At 43.2% G+C, this 18,850-nt stretch overlaps 1 protein-coding gene across 2 annotated transcripts in view; it reads right to left on the bottom strand.

Annotated features, from left to right (window-relative positions):
* Nucleotides 1–1,080: 1,080 nt before the first annotated feature.
* Nucleotides 1,081–18,850, bottom strand: part of Slc35f4 (solute carrier family 35 member F4) — a 235,836-nt gene continuing 218,066 nt past the window's right edge. The window contains exons 4-8 of one of the 2 annotated variants that reach the window (XM_057786034.1): nucleotides 16,806–17,025; nucleotides 8,817–8,942; nucleotides 6,442–6,634; nucleotides 3,170–3,259; nucleotides 1,081–1,478 (exon numbers count right to left, since the gene is read on the bottom strand). In XM_057786034.1, coding sequence (XP_057642017.1) covers nucleotides 1,237–1,478; nucleotides 3,170–3,259; nucleotides 6,442–6,634; nucleotides 8,817–8,942; nucleotides 16,806–17,025 — 871 coding nt within the window. In that variant the 3' untranslated portion in view covers nucleotides 1,081–1,236. Of the gene's footprint in view, nucleotides 1,479–3,169; nucleotides 3,260–6,441; nucleotides 6,635–8,816; nucleotides 8,943–16,805; nucleotides 17,026–18,850 lie in introns of those variants that run through there. The other variant, XM_057786035.1, reaches the window with a different exon arrangement.

Raw genomic sequence — 18,850 nt, 5'->3', positions numbered from 1 at the left:
GATAACCACAAGGAGATGGTGGGTTCAAGAACTGAGATTATTTTAGCAGGTAAGGGGTAGAAGATCATCATATCAACTGCTTCTGGATGAGTGAAGAGTTGGAATTGCCAGTATGACTTTGTTGGAGAGAGTCCCTTACCGACTTGAGAGAAGGGAACTCTAGAGCAATGGTGGGGACAGAAGGTGAAGGGTAGTGAGTTCAGGAAAGAATAGGGGTACAAAGTGGAATGATGGGAAGGATACAAAATTCTCTTGGGGAACTTGGTGGTGAGGGACTGTAGAGATCTGTGAAGTCTCCACATCTCTTCACCAGCACAACGTCTCCCTTGTGAATATGTCAGTGTGTTTCTTGAGCATGCGAAGAGTTCAGCGGGGTCTTTTCTGTCTTTACGTCCTGGCCATTCCCAGTGTAGACTTATGTACAGAAGGACTCTGTGGGTATTGTTTAATGACTTTATGGCTTTTACATTTCCAGGCTGAAGTAAAGATAAAATATCTATTGTTTTCCTAGGTTTTTCTTTTTTCTTTTTAAATTGATTTTAATGAGCTATACATTTTTCTCTGCTCCCTCCCTGCCTCTCCCCTCTCATTCAGCCTTCTCCCATGGTCCCCATGCTCCCAATTTATTCAGGAGATCTTGTCTTTTTCTACTTCCCATGTAGATTAGATCCATGTATGTCTCTCTTAGGGTTCTCATTGTTGTCTGGGTTCTCTGGGATTGTGATTGTAGGCTGGTTTCTCTTTGTTTTATGTTTAAAAACCACTTATGAGTGAGTACATATGATAATTGTCTTTCTGAGTCTGGGTTACCCCACTCAACATAATGTTTTCTAGCTCTATTCATTTGCCTGAAAATTTCAAGATGTCCTTATTTTTCTCTGCTGTTTCACAGGTTTTTCTATTTGGCACCTAATTCTTAATAAGAAGGTCTCAGTTACACTTAAGAAAATGATGAGTCTATGACTTAACCAAACCTCTTATTTTTATGAACTTGTGTGAACCGTTTTCCAGGTAGGATAAACAAAACAAGGAAATGCATTTTTAATAAAAAATTTATTATGATTATTTACATCAGTTCCTTGATATGCATATAAATGTAAACTTTTTATTGTTGGCAATATTTCACATATGGTTTATTCAAACTCAGAGCTGATACTGTCATTTGAGTGTACAGGTAGTGAGAAAATGTTATATTCACAGAATATACACATATGTGCATCCCGACGTCATCTCCTTTCATGCCAGCGGTATGGACACTGTTCCATTGGCCCTGCTTCTGCTCCGCAGGTGCACACTGACATCTGCCAGGTCCTCCGTGTGCTCCTCGCTCTTCTTCTCCTTCAGGCTGTTGATAAATCTCAGGGTGACTTCGTCCCACTCCTCAGGCAGCAGCATCAGAAGAAACCCGAGACAGATAATGATGGTGGCGGCCAGGCGGACCACGTTGAAGATCACTTCCTGCTTCACGAGGTCCACAGCTAGGGAAGGAAAGGTCATACCGTCACAGCTGTCATCACCACGCCCGTCACACCCTTCACACCCGTCACATCTGCCACACCCGTCTATGGCTATTTGTGTGCGTCTCTGAAAACCAGAGACTATCTCAAGACTTCCAAACACCACAGTTACTCTCTATCGCTAGTTACGCTTGCGTCCTGTCCCTTCTCTGTGATCCGTACTTGTTCAAGGCTCAGCTCAGAGTCCATGCAACTGGGCTCAGGAAGGTCTTCAGTTTGCTTTCTAAGCACTTTTCCTGGGCATGCTTTCACCTGTCTTCTGCTGTGCTGGACCCCTGAATTTTTTTTTAATGAGTTAAACCTGTTCTTGTCTTGGCCTTAATATGCTGTATTTAGTACACTCACAGTGTTGCTGGCTTCACCACCCCATCGCCATATCCTCGGTTCCCACTTCATTCCGCTCAACTATTCTTTAGACCTCTGTACAAAGGGCTCCCGCAAAGAGTGCCACACCTATGTGTGCTCAGCACATTCTGTGCAAACATCTACCAGAGCAATTATTTCTGCGTGCTAGAGTTATTCAGTTCCTCTGGTTTCCCACTCTGTGCTACTCTCATGGTCTTGAGGGTGGAAACTGTGCCATAGTCAGGATCTGTCACCAGTATTAGCATGGCTCCTGACATATGCTAAGACATTAGAAGTTATTTGTTGCATAAACAAATCCATGGATAAATAAAATGAACTTCCTGACAACTCCACTTCTGTCTGACATTTTTCCTCTGAATATCTTAAAGCCCTTGGAGTCTATCTCACACAATTTTACACTTAATAAAAAATTTCTTTGTAGAGGTCCTAACTGTTTTGTGTATGTCTACTGTCTTTTCTAAATTAATCTAAATTCTTAATGGAACAACAGTGTAACTTATTTTCTTTTCTTGTACACAGCCCTGATCACATAGTAAGTGCTTAATAAACACTAACTGTTCTGAAGAAAAGAAAGAACGGTTTCTAGAGACTTGGGACCAAAGAATTTTAAAGTCAAAATGACTGAATGGTCACCCAGAGAACTAATTTCTGTGACAAGTTTTAGTGGCAGGTTTTACTAGAAACGTCCTAGAAAACACTAATAGATTTTCCTCTCGGCCTTGAAGTGAGACAAATGGCTTTTCCTGGAGAGCCACCTGCTCAGTCTCTACGAAAGTGTCCATGGCTCCCCAAGGACGCTCTGATGGGGAGCCAACACCCTGTGCATTGCTTGCTCAGCCCCCATGAGAGTGTCCACACCTCCCCAAGGACGCTCTGATGGGGAGCCAACACCCTTGCATTGCTTGCTCAGCCCCCAGGAGGGTGTGCACGGCTCCCCAAGGATGCTCTGATGGGGTGCCGACACCCTGTGCATCGCTTGCACTTTCATTAGTGATGCTGACTTCACAGCCCTGTGCTGCGATGCCTTTTGTTTCCATAGGACTTCCTCTAAAAATACCCACGAAATTAGGTCGTCAGGGAGATTACATGAAACCCAAATGATACATTTGGTATTTAATTCTAAAACCACGGCCAAGTAAAACAGTGCCTCTGTAGCCTCAGTTTTAAAACCTGCTGCCCACTCTGCTGTCTTCCACCTCGAGAGAGCTAAAAACATCTTCCAAAGGAAGAGATGTAATTCCAAGGCAGAGCCTAAAGCTAGCGCGTGGGGCACATTGTACCAGTACCTGCGTTGCCAGGGACGCTGAGCACTGTGCCAATGGAGATGAGGATTGGGTATGTCAGCACTACTCCGACGTTCACCAGGATGTTGAATGCTGTAAAATGAGGGAGGTATACGGGATGAAGGGGTTGGCACACCAGTCACTCAAGATACAAGAACCAATACTTTTGCTAAATGTGCTTTCTCAGGGGTCTGCACCTTTGTTCAATTTTCTCATTTTGGTGATGGGAGCCTGAATCGCTGGCTTAAATCTGTCAAATTCTTTGGTTCCTCCTTTGCCACTCTGCCTGAGCTCTAGCCAGCTGACGGACAAAGGTATATGGAAGAGTGATGTCATTGATCTCCCACACCATGTGTTAGCGCTGGAAGGACAGTCTGGGGCTAGCCAGAGGCTAAAAACAGGTGGTTGACTAAGTCTTGGTGCTTCGTTCTTTGTTACTTTGCTATTTAAACTATAAAACTGGTACTACTGTCTAAAATAAGGTTTGTCCAAGGTCAGCGAATCAATAAGGAGCTCAGGCTAATTCTATGGAGCCCAGCCACGATTTTCCCACCCCAACTGTGTACAGGTCAGCAGAGGTCAGAGCCACAGAATAAACTACAGAGGAAGCTGATGCTCTTTAAATAATATTGTTGGACTTCTTTAGTTAAAAGACCATTACTTAAAATAATAATCTAACCCCATCCGAATTACCAAAATTATACTTTTCCAAGATTTATAAATTAGACTGCCATCTTAATAGAGTTAAGTTAAACTTTTCAGAGGTTGTAGAGATGAATATTCACAAGTACAAAAGGTCCTTTAATAAGAGATGGTCTCTCTGAACACAGCTGAAGCATGTTGCCCATATTTCTGAAGAGTCTAGACTCAATGAAAGATCTAGGACAATTTCAATGAGGATGTTGTCGTCTATAATTAAACTCACCACCATAGCAATGTAGAGTCATCTGTACCTGGAGATGAGAGGCTGTGGGTTGGACCTTCTGAGACTCACAAGTATGCAGCAACTGCAGTAAAGACACGAGTCCTTCCTAGCTTTGGAAGGGTTCCTTTGTCATGGCAGGCTCATTGTGAATGAATATTCCAGCACCTCGGGTCTTTCCTTAAGCCCATGGAGTCATTTATGGAAAATTCTAACAAGTTAGGAATTTGCTAAATGCATCAAAACCCTGTTGACTTCCTCAATTTTTTTTTTTTTTTTGATTTTCGAGACAGGGGTTCTCCGTAGTTTTTGGTTCCTGTCCTGGAACTAGCTCTTGTAGACCAGGCTGGCCTCGAACTCACAGAGATCTGCCTGCCTCTGCCTCCTGAGTGCTGGGATTAAAGGTGTGTGCCACCACCGCCCGGCCTCAATTGTTTTTTTATTGACAGATTGGATTTTGGCAACCGCAGTGAATGTGATGGTGTTTCCGAACAGAGCCTTCGGCTGCCGTGCCATGTGCTGTCTCTTTTCCTTAGTTCTTCAGATAGAATCATCGTCTTTGCTAACCCAAGGGAAAGAATACCCAATTCGATGTGTTCTCCATAGTGAGGGATCCAGCCCCACTTTAAATTCAATCCTGATAGGTCAGACGAATGTTTGAGATTGAGACTAAGATAACTTCCTAGAGGGCAGGCCACAGCCATAGCTTCAGGGAATGTGGGGGTTCAGAGCACACACTGGGATTTCAGCTCCGGCTCTCAGATTGGTCCCAGCTAGACCATGTGGTGGGATTCCCACGGAGAAGAGAGGACGGGGAAGGAAAACACTGCGAGCAAAGCCCTGCGGATTCTGAAGCCCCAGAGTACACAGCACAGGAGAGAGGCTGTCTCTTCAATCTGTCACAGCTCTGCTTTGGCACAATGAACTCTGCTGTGCTCTGGGGACAGCTGCAGTGCCAGCTGGTGCCATGCCTGGTGGAGTGTGGACGCATGCTGCTTGGGGAATGGCATGGGTGTGGCCCAGCCTGAGAAGGCTTACTTAGGAGGATACACTAGATGGGCCAGCGACTCTCATTGGGGGAGGGCTATTTTGCAGCAGGCACAAATTCCATGTGCAAAGAGGTTGCTAAGAATAAGTGACATTTTGGTTATGATTGTTCCCAACTCCATTATTTCTGGCCGGGAAATAAACTGAGCACTTTTTAATTAGGATCCTTTGATCTTATGTCAACATTATGAACGTCCAAATATGTTATTGATTTTCACTCAGCTTAGAGGCAATGGGAGACGATAACCATACAGTTTGGGCCCTGGAAAGCACAACTCCAGGGACTAACAATTAATGCTTGATCCTTCTCTGAAATGTTTTCCATTTAAGACCTTCCCTGAGGGTTCTAGGCTGGAGTAGGAAAAGATGAGCCAATCAATGATCTTCCCGGAATAAGGACATTGCTTTTCTTGGAACTGCAGTATTGCTACTGTTTTCAGTGTCACCCTGGCTGAGAAGGTCAGTGGAGCCTGCAGAGTGAGTGCGTGTGGTGGGTAAACGTGTGGCAGTACATGGAAGAGGCAGAATGAAGCTGACTTTATTCAGAGGAAGCACTGGCATATTAAGCTATGCTGTTTTCAGTGGCTGGAGAGGAGGAGCAGGGTCTTTAGATATTAGACTCCTCATACATTAGGTACTAGTAGGTGAGGCGTACATACCCAGAGTTCCAGGATGCCCAAGAGAAAGACTGCAGGTGACCTTTATTTTGCCCTCAACTGGACACAGTGTACTAAGCCAGGGCCAACACGCTCAACACTCTCCTGGTAAGGGATTCCTGGTGCAAACCCGTTCTCCGTACACAATAGAGTGAGTGGTTTAATATCAGGTGTGAGCCTGTCATTTCCAGCTCCAAGATGAAGTGGATTTTAAACCCAGCTTCTTCAAAATGGCTTTCCAGTTTATTCGTGATCTGCCTTTCTCTTGAATATTTGCCCCTCCTCTTCCCTCCCCTCTTTTCTCTTCCCTCCTGTCTCCTCCCCCGCTTATCTCTCAGTTGAACCCAGTGCTCTGGCTACGTTGAACACTTGACTGCATCATTCATTTCCACTTCTGCCTGTCATACCATGCACATAGGAAGCACACACCACACGCAAGGTCACACACCACGTCATGATGGAAAGAGTGACCTGGGCTTTGACTGGATACTTTAATCCACGGCAGTCACACCATGTACAGCCATGAGATAACCAAGAAAGAGCCCACCAAGAATCTTCCACATATTCATTGTCTATAATCAGTGCAATCTGGGTCATGGGACACAAAAGCAGCATACGATGAATGGCAGGCACAGGCAAGGGCCACTCACCAAGCCATAGCCCTGCCATGCCGCAGAGACAGCCCCAGGGCAGCGCTGCGAAGGAGGACCAGTGCTCCACTTTGGTGAAGTACAGGATGATGGGGGTGAAGGAGATGAAGATCAAGTTGAAGAAAGCCAAGGTGGAGACAAAGTGTGCGGCTTCGCCAAAGTTGGCACTTCCAAGAAACATCTTAAACAGAACCTGGAAAGGAAAACAACTCCTCAGCCGCACATTGAGAGCTGTTGCTACAGGACAAAATGAATCCTACTGAACGTGCTGGCCTAGAGTAGCCTCTGTCTTTGTGCCCTGCCACCTGTGTGTTACTAAATGGGTTGGGATGATGAGGTGTGAAAATTCCCTGTGTTGTTCACGCGATACAGTGATTGCCACGAGGTGGTTTACTTGTGGTGTTATAAGTTTCCGGGAGTATTCTACAGTATGAAACTAAAACCACCAAGATGGGCATAGGGTGAAGGATAAATAAAGTTTATATGAGCCCATAAAAGTCTGTAGTGTTGAGATGCCATCAATCCTTTCTAGCAACCCTGGGATTTGTTGCATCCTGATTATGACATGCTAAAAACTAAGTGGGCAGACACTCATTATTAGCTTATTTTTTTGGGGGGGGGGTTGAGACAGGGTTTTTCTGTGTAACCCTGGCTCTCCTGGAACTCAGTTTGTAGACTAGGCTGGCCTTGAATTCACAGAAATCTACCTGCCTCTGCCTCCCGAGTGCTGGGAGTAAAAGTGTGTGCCACCACTGCCTAGCTTGTTAATAGAAATACTGAGGCCTTAGGTTCGAAAGAACTATCCTTCCCGAGCTTTAGATGTCTTCACAAACATCGTGTTGCTCTCTGGATTAAAAACAACTTTTTTTTCCTGGGTTATAAACCCCTGTATAGAGGCAGATAACAAGTGATGGGCTAATGTAAGCTCACAGAAAGGAAGGAGGAAGCCAGACACGAAGCCTGTATTCTTAGCTTCTAAACCCGTTCTCCCTTTGCTAAACCACTAACACACATTATCAAATGGAGCAGATTTTGTCTGCCTGGAGTTGGGCTCAGATATGACTTTGGGACTGTTAACTGTTGCTACTCCTAGAATGAATGCATCCTGTGATCTGGCCGGGAGGATTCTCTATAGAATAGCCACCCTGCTTTCCTGACTGGAGAATTCTCTATAGAATAGCCACCTTGCTTTCCTGACTGGAGGATTCTCTCTATAGAATAGCCACCCTGCTTTCCTGACTGGAGAATTCTCTATAGAATAGCCACCTTGCTTTCCTGACTGGAGGATTCTCTCTATAGAATAGCCACTCTGCTTTCCTGGCCGGGAGGATTCTTTTTACAGAATAGCCACCCTGCTTTCCCAGCCATTCCAGTGCTGTCTGGATTTTTAACCTCATAAATGTATTAGTGTTTTTCCTTAGAAGACAATCTTGCTGGTCTTTGATCTCATCAACAATTTTAGTGGAGTTTCCACGGGAAAACAAATTAGACACACGTGGTAAATGAATGTCAATGCCTGTCAGAATCAATGTCCCTCCTCCCCCCGCCCCAGACCCCAAATATGTCAATGTCCATGGGCCACAGTGGTGGTGAAGAAGCCAGCCTCCAGGAGGAGAGGTGAGGGCTGTTTCTATCTTCCAGAGAGTTTGTTTCATCTGTGATATTCATCTTATTGAAACTCGAAGAGAGGTGAAATCGGCATTGCCCTTTAGTTTTCCTCAGAAAGTTGGCTTCTAAAGAAGCTGAGCTTTGGGAGAATAACCTTTTAGATTTGCTGTCAGAGACCTTGCCTCTGAAGTGAGGTGCTGTGACCCTGGTGACATTTTCCTGGATGACAGGGGATCCAGGGGAGAAAGTCCACATAGTAGAGCACGGTGTCTTCATTTTGCTAATGCCATGGGTTCTTTATCGTGTGGCCTCCCTAGTAGCACATAGCATCCTCTCAAATGACAGCTTATTATTTTTAATACCTCCATAGAGTTAGCACAATTACCATATACTCAAGTGAAAAAAATATAGAAGAGAGGAGTTGCTTTCCTTACATTCTTGCTGTAACTGCTTGATTGGGGGCAGGGTGCATTGTTGGCTCCCGTCCAATTTAGCTACCTCACTACAACCTTGGAGAGTTAATCTTTTAAAGCTTCAATTCTTTCATCCAGTAAGCAGAATAAGGATCAATGGTATGGAAGGACATGTCAACATCGGTGAAATTTCCTGTGAGATGCCCACCACACAAGTATTGACAAAAAAGGAACGTAGTTACTATAATTTAACACACCCGTATTTTTTTTAGGGTTGTCATTGCACTTCCCTATTTTGTGGCTTCATCCTAAACTGTGAGGGACAGTTGACTATAGAGGACAACATGGACATACCTTATATAACGCAGATGTAGAGGCTGAGCCCACTGCAAATGCCACACCTATGATGGAATCAGCATGGAAGTTGTCTGCGTACGCCATCATGACAATGCCCGTAATTGCCATTATTGCGGCAACTATCTGTCAAACAGAATGGAAAGAAGTAGAGAAAAAAATTATGTATTCACATCCCAGATCATGCTATTCAAGCCCCTGAAAGCAGCTAAGTACTTCCCTAAGGCTAATTACCTCTTCTGTCATCAATGCTTACATTTAAGAAGGGTCAGTGTCAAAGAGACCAGTCTGCTCACGCCACAGGCATAGAATATGAAAAGCTGCGCTGATTAAGGGAACTTTGAGCTTGTACTGTTCATCTTCCTGGAGATTATTATCCTTGTTGGTAAAATGGATTTAGCAGGAAGTCACATCTAAGCATTTTCGTCTACTAAAGTCTTCAGATAATTCCGTATACATCTTAACCAGCTCCCAGGACCAGTGTGTGTTTCTGAACATGCCCACATCACCAAGACTTGATGAGGAAGCCCTGGGTGAAGGGTAGTAAGACCTCTCAACAACATAGATGGGGCGAGCTAAATGGGCATCGGTCACTTGGAATGCCCTCTGAGGCCTCTTCTTCCTCTCTTCACATGCAAATTCATTGATTAAAAAAAAATAAACCACAGAAAGATAATTCAATTTAATTACCTTTTATTTTTATCACCTTGCTAGAGCATTCTTAACTTTATAAATAGAGATGCGAATAATTTAACCAAGGCTGAAACGGTTTGCTGTCGGGAGTGTGTTGTGGGTTTGTTCAGGAGCTCATTTGGAGTGGCCTGTGCTTGCACCTGCTTTATCCCTTTTCCTGAACTTGTCCCACTGGAAAGCACTTAAAGTTACAGCCAACAGTAAAATAAGCATCCTGTGGTAGGGACACGACATTTCCTCACTGACTTTAAATTCAAGATGAGACTCTGTAAGGGATTTAACTGTAGGGAGATGAACTTCTGAGCATTTTTTAAAGATTGATTTATTATGTATACAGTGTTCGGTCTGCATGTATGTCTGCGCACCAGAAGAGGGCACCAGGTCTCATTCTAGATGGTTGCGAGACACCATGTGGTTGCTGGGAACTGAGCTCGGGACCTTGGAGCCATCTGTCCAGCCTCCCAGTTCTGAGTGTTTCAAAACCAGTGCCTCTGCAGGTACTTCTTCACATTTGGGATGTTTCGGGTCATTTTGAATGCTATTATTGCATTATTATGATACAAAATGAAGTAAAACCTTGAAGGCAGTTCAGAGTGTGCTCCTGGTGGCTGCAACCCAGTGATACTTTTGTTAATTGCCCACTGGCAAATCCACGGTGGCCTCAGGACAGCTCTATGTTTAAGTGTCTCTTATAAAAACCAGGAGGAACCCTTGAAAACAGACCCTACATGTTAGAGATAGTTGATTACCTTTACAACGAACTACCAGGGAGGTAAGCAAAAGCTAGCTGCCTGGCTTTCTCATTAACACCTGCCCCTGTGTATGTATGTGTGTGTGTGTGTATGTGTAGGAATTAATACACACATTGGAAAGTACTGGGGAAAGTTTACAAATAAAAAGTCATAGGCTTATAAGTAAACCCATGAGGAGGTTATCTATATCTGAGTATTCTGGAAGGTAATCACTTGCTTTGATTTGGGATTTATTGCTCAGCTATATAGAATGTAACCATTTTGGGACAGTGTCGTTTCAGAGAAATCAAAAGGAATATTGGCCAGCTGCGTTCTGATTTGATTTCGTGTTTGCATCGTCTTTACCACCTAACATGTTCCTGTGCAGTAACAGATTTCCTTCTGAACACTGAACTTGGATGATTAAAATGTTGCTAGTCAACCATCAGTTCTATTTTTTGATCAAATATTGTTAATAAAACAGTGTTAATACTAATGAACTTGAGCATGGTTAGCTGTGTTTATAAGGTAATATTTGTATTTAGGGTACTGCCTGCATTATATATATATATATTTCTCCTGAATGAAGAGAACCAGGAAAAAAAGCACTGCCCCCAACAATCGAATAAAGAAAACCCTTGTCTAGGAACTGTTAAACAGATGATATCGTTAATTCCAAGTCAAGCACAGGTAGGAGCTTCCCTTTCCTGATTAGACATAAGTTAAAAAAAATGAATGTGAATGAAGAGTTTTCTCAAAAAGAGACTTGGATATGACTAAAGAGGATATATTTTTATAGCAATTGGAAATTATAGCCATAGCAAGCATCTTCAAGAGCTTGTGAAAATATTCGCCTGAACTACTTGACATGCCAAATACACCAGCATCTGTTTCAATTGCTTGCATGGGGAGAGGTGGTTTTCCCCTTAGGGGGCCAGATAACTCTTCGTTAAATTCTGAAAGCATAAAATCTGAGTATTATGAGGGTTTAGGAAAACCCATCTCCATGCTGGGGGGGGGGGTCGATTTATAAGGCATATAGTATATTCCTAGTGAGGAGATAAACTTTTTCTATATTTGAAGTTTAATTTTGTAATAATGTGAATAGATAAATTCTCTACCTCATACTTTAAGAGACTCTCAGTGTATTTCTGGTGCACAGAGCTGGAAGCTGAGCAATGGATCTCAGCTCATCCTGAGCCTGGAGGAATGCATTGGCTGGAAAGCCTATTTGGCGAGATCACGTGGATGACCCTAGAACAGCTCTGCTTGGTATCTCTGGTTTAAACTTCAAAGAGTTAACACTCCAAACCTTAATATAACGAACACCCTAAGCACAGATGTAAGCCACACTCATTTTCCAAATCAGTCTTCAAAAACTTGGACACTGATTCAACAAGAACACAGAAGGACTCTGCTTAGCATGAGTCAGGAAATCCCAGGAAGCCTACATCTTCCAAGCTCTTCCACACGCTCATGTTGAACATCCGGGAAAACTGGGACACTCTACCTTCCCTGAAAACTTCCTTTGCCAAAAAAAAAATGAAATATCTAGTGGGGTTACGTGTTTGGTTTTTGAAAAGCATGATTTTTCTTACAGATTATTCTGGATTCAGTTTCCTAACCAACTATAAGCATCTAAGTAAGACAAGTAAAACTGTGATCATCGTTATCTGATTTGGGTGACAATGTTAATCACCACTATGACCACAAAACTGTCAGTGCTGCCATTTGTAACATCCCAGAGTTCTCTGTTCTGTTATAGACGGTGTGACTACTTGAACTGAGCACCTCTGGTGCTCATGCCAGCCCAGTGACACAGCCCTGAGTCAACTCTCTTCTTCGCAAGCCATCCTTCAGAGTTATGGGCATTAACTTTCAGGGGCTGTGAAGCCATTTGAGCCCCGTTTCTGATGTCTGCTATCCTAAATACCATCTGCAGTCCTGCAGGAGGATCAGGCTTCTTTTACTTTTCAAAACGAAAATAAAAACAAAAACAAACAAACAAACAAACAAACAAAAAACCCATTAAAGTCAAGAGAAGCATCTGGATTTTGGCTGTTTGTGTTTTCCTGTGTCTTTATATTTCCCCTTTTCTGTGCAGCCCCCCCCCCCCCCCCCGTGAAGACACAGGATCTGATTCTCCTTGTCATCTCATTCTCTGATTCCTATTTTTAAATGGTTTCCAGAATTACTCTATCTCAGAAAACCACCCATGTTAGCATCCAAGTCATTGAAATAAACCTTTACCCCACAATTTTCCTACAAAATTCCTATAAGACGCTTACAGGTCTAAGTGAGAAACTGTAATCTTAACGTGTTTCCTTGAGGACAATTCTGCTTTTTGAAGTTAGATGAGCATGGAAAACTTCACTGATTTACAAGAAACCCTTGAGCCTCAAAGCCAACAAGAAGTCCTAGAATGAAGACACTAAACTATGTTGTTCAAGTTCAAGGCTATATATCAGTGGTTGAGATTGAGGCACCAATTAAGAGCTCAGCCATCAAGAGCTGTATGAACAGAGCTTTTGGGTGGATTTCAATAGACCTCTTTTCAAGGATCCACTGAATCCTTAAATTTCTACAATGCTAGATTTAAAGCTATGGAAGGAACTGTATCTTTCATTCTGAACCATAAATTGAACAAGAGCTGAAACATGAGAAATCAAAGCAGTGTGGGGAGTCTATAGCCATCATGAAGAGGCAAGAAGTCCACAGGACACTGGGAGAGCTGGGTCTCTACATTTTCAATCCCCCCAGGACTATTTTATCCGCATAAAATCCACTTCAAAGTGAGACCACTTTCTTTATGCTAGGAACTAACATAATGGGGGGTTTGGTTGCCACAGGAACACATGTTAAAGGAACATAAATTCATTCCCTGTATTTCTTAAGAAAGTTGGAATCTGTTTCAGCATTCTCCAGCCATCAGTTACTTAAGAACTCTGCATCCCGCTTATTTGAAAATGAAAAAAAATTAAATAATGATGCAAAATGTAAGAGAGGATCAAGATGTCAAAAGAAGGTTCTAAATTTCTATTCTGGTAGCTAAATCTTGTTGGAGTGAGCAGGCGCCAGTGAGAGGGAGGAAAAGCCCTAGTCAGAGGGCATTCCCGCCTGTGTTCTTTGCTTCTGTGTTGCTGGTGACAGAGCCCAGGGTCCGCACTCTTTGATGGAGCAACTGCAGTGGTGGCTTCCACGATTTTAAGAAATGTAGTTAAGCCGGGCGATGGTGGCGCACGCCTTTAATCCCAGCACTTGGGAGGCAGAGGCAGGCGGATCTCTGTGAGTTCGAGACCAGCCTGGTCTACAGAGCTAGTTCCAGGACAGGCTCCAAAGCCACAGAGAAACCCTGTCTCGAAAAACCAAAAAAAAAAAAAAAAAAAAAAAAAAAAAAAAAAAAAAAAAAAAAAAAAAAAAAAAAGAAATGTAGTTAAGTACACAGAATCTCAGAGGTAGGAAAACAGCCTCATGAAAGGCTGCAAGAGGTGGATTGTGGCTTTCTAATATCTTTTAAATATGAAGTTTGCAAATTTCCATGGGATAATCAAATTAGTTGTAAACTACTTCTCCTTAAAGAGCTGTCTGACACACCACAGATTACCAATAAATTGGATGAAATGATTTTCTAATAGAAAAATGGTGAATTTTTTTCTTTCTATGTGTACTTCAATCAGTAGTCCAAGGAGACAAAGTATAAACAAGTGACTCATAACGGATAATCTGTTATTACATGAGTGCTACCCGTCAGTCCACATAGGCTGTGTTTACATGTCTGTTATTACATGAGTACTCTCTGTCAGTGGTCCACATAGGCTGTGTTTACTGATACTGCTATAGCCGAAAGCATCTTTTCTTCTGTCCATGGTGTTATTTTGAAATTAATAAAAAGCAAAGAAAGCCATCATTATTTATCTTAAACAGGATCTTTCTAGGAGCCAAGCAAACGAGAACTTAAATTCAAAGACATCCCTGCCCCCCTCAAGCTTCCCCCACCAACTCCCAAGCTTTAGCCTGAGGAGGAAAGAGAAATGTTAGCCTTGTGACTAGAAGCAGCCCTTTGTGTTTTGGAGTTGAGGACAATGACTTGGTGGGGTGGGAGGGGGCCGCCAAAGCCTTGGATTATTTACATATGGGGACAGTTGGAGCAGCATTTATTTTGCTAGTTCTGTGTGATTAACCTCTTTTCATTTCTCAAATGATCTAATTATATGTGTGCTTTCTATGCCCTGAGAGGAAAAAGAATTGCTGATCTGTCAAAAGGTAACATGCAGATTACGTTTTGGTGCTTTCCCGACTCTACTGCTTGGTTGTGGGCATTGCTAAAACTGGATCCTGATATCCTTGAGGAGTGGGGGCATGGACTACTTCCTAACACATCGTGGTGAGCCCTAGACTTCTACCAGGTTTACCTACACTGCTTTGACATCTCTAACGTTTCCACTTTGTGGGCAGGTTTACTGACAAGCGTTTGTCGGCTACTTAGAATTTTCTCTCCTGGGTTTATTCTCTACCAGTCACTCGAGACGGCTGGGACAAATGGCCACAAACTCGGTGACCTGAAACAAAAGAGATGAGGTCTCACACAGACCTGGAGGCCTGAAATCCAGACTTCTGCAAGGCTGTACTTCCAAAGGCAAGTTTAAGAGAGAATCCAGTCCCTGAATTCTCTAGAGACTGATGGTTCACCCTGGCACCCTGCCATGTGAATCCGTTTCTCCAGCCTCTCTGGAGTCACGGTGTTCTTTCCTCCAAGTCTCTCACAGGGATATGATATCTGAGTTTTAGATTTAGAACTTAGCCTAGTTGTCTAAGACAATCTCTTTTTTTTCATGATCATTACCAATAAAGCGTGGATTAAATCTTCAAGTAGCAGCTAAGGTTGGACTTTGTGTTCTGTGTTATTCTAGTGCTGGTGGCTGCCTTGATGAATATGATCAAGGTAGATAAATGGGTATTGCATTAGGGTCCCTATACTTAGCTTCACACTTTGCTGTTGCCACCTGCAAACAGTTGACTTTAAAGCAAGTGCTCACATTTGAATAGTGCATGGGGCCTAAAACCAGAGGTAGCCTTTCCTGGATGGCACAGTGAACAGGGCAGGAAAGGTTCCTGTTCACATGGGCTTGTCAAACTTCCTCATAGTGACAGTCCACAACAGTACTTCTGCTATAAATACATAACGCTGGGCCCTTTGGATGTAAATATGAGGTTTTTGGAGTATGTGCATTCTAAAAAGAGAAATAAAGAAAAAAAAGGAAGAAGAAAGAGTACTTTATTTTATTTCTTATTAAGTCTATCTTTTCACTGTTCAGGTCAAGTTTCCACTCTGAATTTTTGGGTAATACTCTCAAACAAAATCAGAAATTTTGTAACTTTTTTTTTGCTTTATTTTGTTTTTCTGGTTTTTTTTCCCCCCTAAAGAGATGGAGTCTTTCTATTAACCGGGCTGGTCTTGAACTCCTGGTCTGTAGTGTACCTCCTTTTTCAGCCTCTACTGCAGTCAGCACCAGTGCCCCCGGCTCTTAATTTCCCTTTAAAGCGAAAGTCACTTTAGTGGGTGGCTCTCAGGCACTTCATCTCCCCCTAGACATTTGCTTTCATTCAATGTCCACTGGGCACTTTGTCTCTATAGATATTAACTTCAGCATTTGGAAACAGGCAAGGACCTAGGCATATTGTCAACTAGAACAAAATTTGGGGAGAAAAATACATTTCAAACCCAATCTCGGACAGCTCTTCCAGAAAAGCAGAGATTACATAATCTTGATACTTCAGAAACAAAGGCTCCTCGTGTGGGTTTCCTTGTCAAGTATTAGTGGCTTGCTATGGGTTAGAACGTGTCAGACAGGAATGGGGTCCAACTCCTAAAATCCACACAGTTTTTGAGAAATCTCTTTCTAACATGGAATAAGCACACAAAATTATATTAAATTATATTTAAAATTCCATCTCACTACTAAAAGGGGAAACTCAGAGTTGTGGTGGTAGTACACATTTTACATAGTTCAGTTAAGGATTTGTACCCCAAAGTACAAGTTGTTGCTTTTCTTTCCATCCCTAGATTAGTCACGCTAGATATATCGCCACTTTGAATAGCGCTGTGCCATTACCAGTGACTTTAATTACTGTTTGGTAATCTTTTCTACTTACACCAATATTAATTAGATCCATCTGGGTAAGGGCAAGTTGGGGGTTGTTCCAAAATATGCTGATTGACAAAAGCAAATCCCAATCTTTACTGTGGCTTATTTTCTCATACCCCTCTTTGCTGAGGACAGGAATTGATTGTGACAATAATTCTAAGTTAATTCTAAGGAACTGAATTTCTCAGTCGGGTTCAGACTACTGTTGTGATCAACTGACTTCCCAGTAGAAACATCCCTTTCTCCTTTCACGATGCTGCCACTGCCGGGGCTTTCCTAACGCATCTTCAAATTTCAATTTGTACTCAGAATCGGTAGGGGACGTTTTAGAGACACTCCACGGGACAGCAGCCACGGTGGTTAAGATTTAGGCAGCAGGGCGGCACCGCGCATGCGCATGGAATTGAGCGTGCCATTACCCGCACTCCCATGAACCTGTCTTTCAGCACAATCCAGGACAGCAAGAAGACAAAGGCTTTGTTGCAACAGAACAGAGCAGAGACGTCAGTGGCCGTCAGCTTCTTTAAAGCCAGTAAATACAGGTAATTTGTCAAAGTCCATAGAATAGAAAAAGGAGCAGTTCTTTTAAGAAAGAGCTTCAGCGTCAGGCCATCTTCACCAAAAATCCGACTGCATTCCCTAGGAAAGAAAAAGAGGGTGAGACACAGGTGCTTATCTTGTCCGGCTGACTCTATGCCCATTGTTAGGCAAGAGCGCAAACACTGGGGTCCTTCAGCGCGGGCTCTCTAGAATGTGCGGAACCCAGCTCTGTCACCTGGGAGCTTCTGGAAGTACATGGGGGTCCTTGGAAAGAAGAGCCCACAGCTGCTCAGCACAGAGCAGGACCCCATCATAGTCTTCTGAGATGGCCAGGCATTCCGCTGCTTCTGAAGATGCTCAGAGCAGCCTGGAGAAACTCAGACACTGCTGTCACTGAAGTCACTAGATATGGACAAAACTTGACACGTCAACAGGACCAAGATGGTAGCTGTAGAGTGGATGGGCGGCAGCCAGCTCCCGGAATCGTGTCAACCAGGAGTTTCCTTGTGTGTCTATGAAACCACACACACCGTGGGATTTGGTTATTTTGGAGACACTGCTGCTTTCTAAAATCTCTATTCAGTGACAGAGTTCTGTCAGCTTCCTTAAGGCAGAAAAAAATGAAGAACATTTCTTGATAATTTATTCAAATTAAATTATTTAGTGTTTTTAATTTAAAATGAAAGCTTGAAACTCAGGTTGTACTTATGTTCAGTAAACACTGTCCATGTTGGATGACTTGTTTGAATTTAGTATATGAAAATAGTCACTTCCTTCAATGAAATCTTTGGTTTGTTTGAATTAAGATTAATTTGACTACTCATCTTTTGGGGCCATTGTAATAGAAATGATCAAGCTAGCGACGTAGAGAGGCAGGGGCAGCAGTGGTCTGATGGCAGTGCCTTTGCTACCATGGACTGGAAAGATTCCTTTTGGGAGCTTACATTACTTGCAATCACGAACACGCGATATTTATGGGACAATTATAATTTGCCAACACAGTATTTTTAAAAGTTGTATAAATATCTTGCTCAAAGCAACAATTTGCTAATGTTTGAGCATGTTTATACTAGAATGCTTTTCTATGACTCTAGACACTACAGATACTAGTTCAGCTTTTCTGCAAAGGGATCATTGCCCTGCAGATCCGAGGAATTTCTAGCCGGGGAGTGCCTCACTAAATGAAGTAGCACTCCTTCCTCGAACTCATAGAGATCCACCTGCCTCTGCCTCCCGAGTACTGGGATTAAAGGTGTGCCCCACCACCGCCCAGCTTCCGAGAGGAAGGAAACAGCTACAAGGGATCTAAGCATTGGGAGCAGAGCCGCGAATGGCGAGTCCCATGGTGCTCTCTGCTTCCAAGCTGCTAAGGATGCTGGGGGTTCAGGAAGGCCCAAACTTCCCAAACTTTGGGAACACACACACACACACACACACACGCAGGCACACACTGTGTCCCATGAGGGTTGGCTTTCATGTGAGCTGGGAGTTTTCATGAAAGGAAAATGGAATTTCCCAAAGGGAACTTTTAACTTGACAGAGACACGACCTTAACGATGGGAATCAATTCCTAAAGCTAAAGCCTTGGGGAAAGCACACTGAAGTCTCATGTATCACAGAAACACGAAGAGCTCTCAGCCGCTTGTGCTAGTAAGGGGCAGCTTCGTACTGCCGTCAAGCTGCAGCATTTCCGGACTGTACCAGACGCAAAGTTTGCTCTTGGTAGGGTAGGACATCTGCCTGGTCAGACACACTAAGAGGGAGTGAGAGTTCGGGTTTATTATTTTATCCGCAACCAGTGGATGCCTTTGTAGCTACACATTCATGGAAAACCATGAAAAAACCCATTTCTTATTAAACGGTTTCTCTTTTCTTATTATCCCTGACCCTGTGATGGTTCTTACCCAGAGTCACAGCATGAGAG

Source organism: Chionomys nivalis, chromosome 12 (genome assembly GCF_950005125.1).
Source record: "Chionomys nivalis chromosome 12, mChiNiv1.1, whole genome shotgun sequence".
In the NCBI taxonomy this organism is placed as follows: domain Eukaryota; kingdom Metazoa; phylum Chordata; class Mammalia; order Rodentia; family Cricetidae; genus Chionomys; species Chionomys nivalis.
The sequence above is the reverse complement of the archived record's forward strand: the minus strand, read 5'-3'. Positions and strand labels throughout refer to the sequence as shown.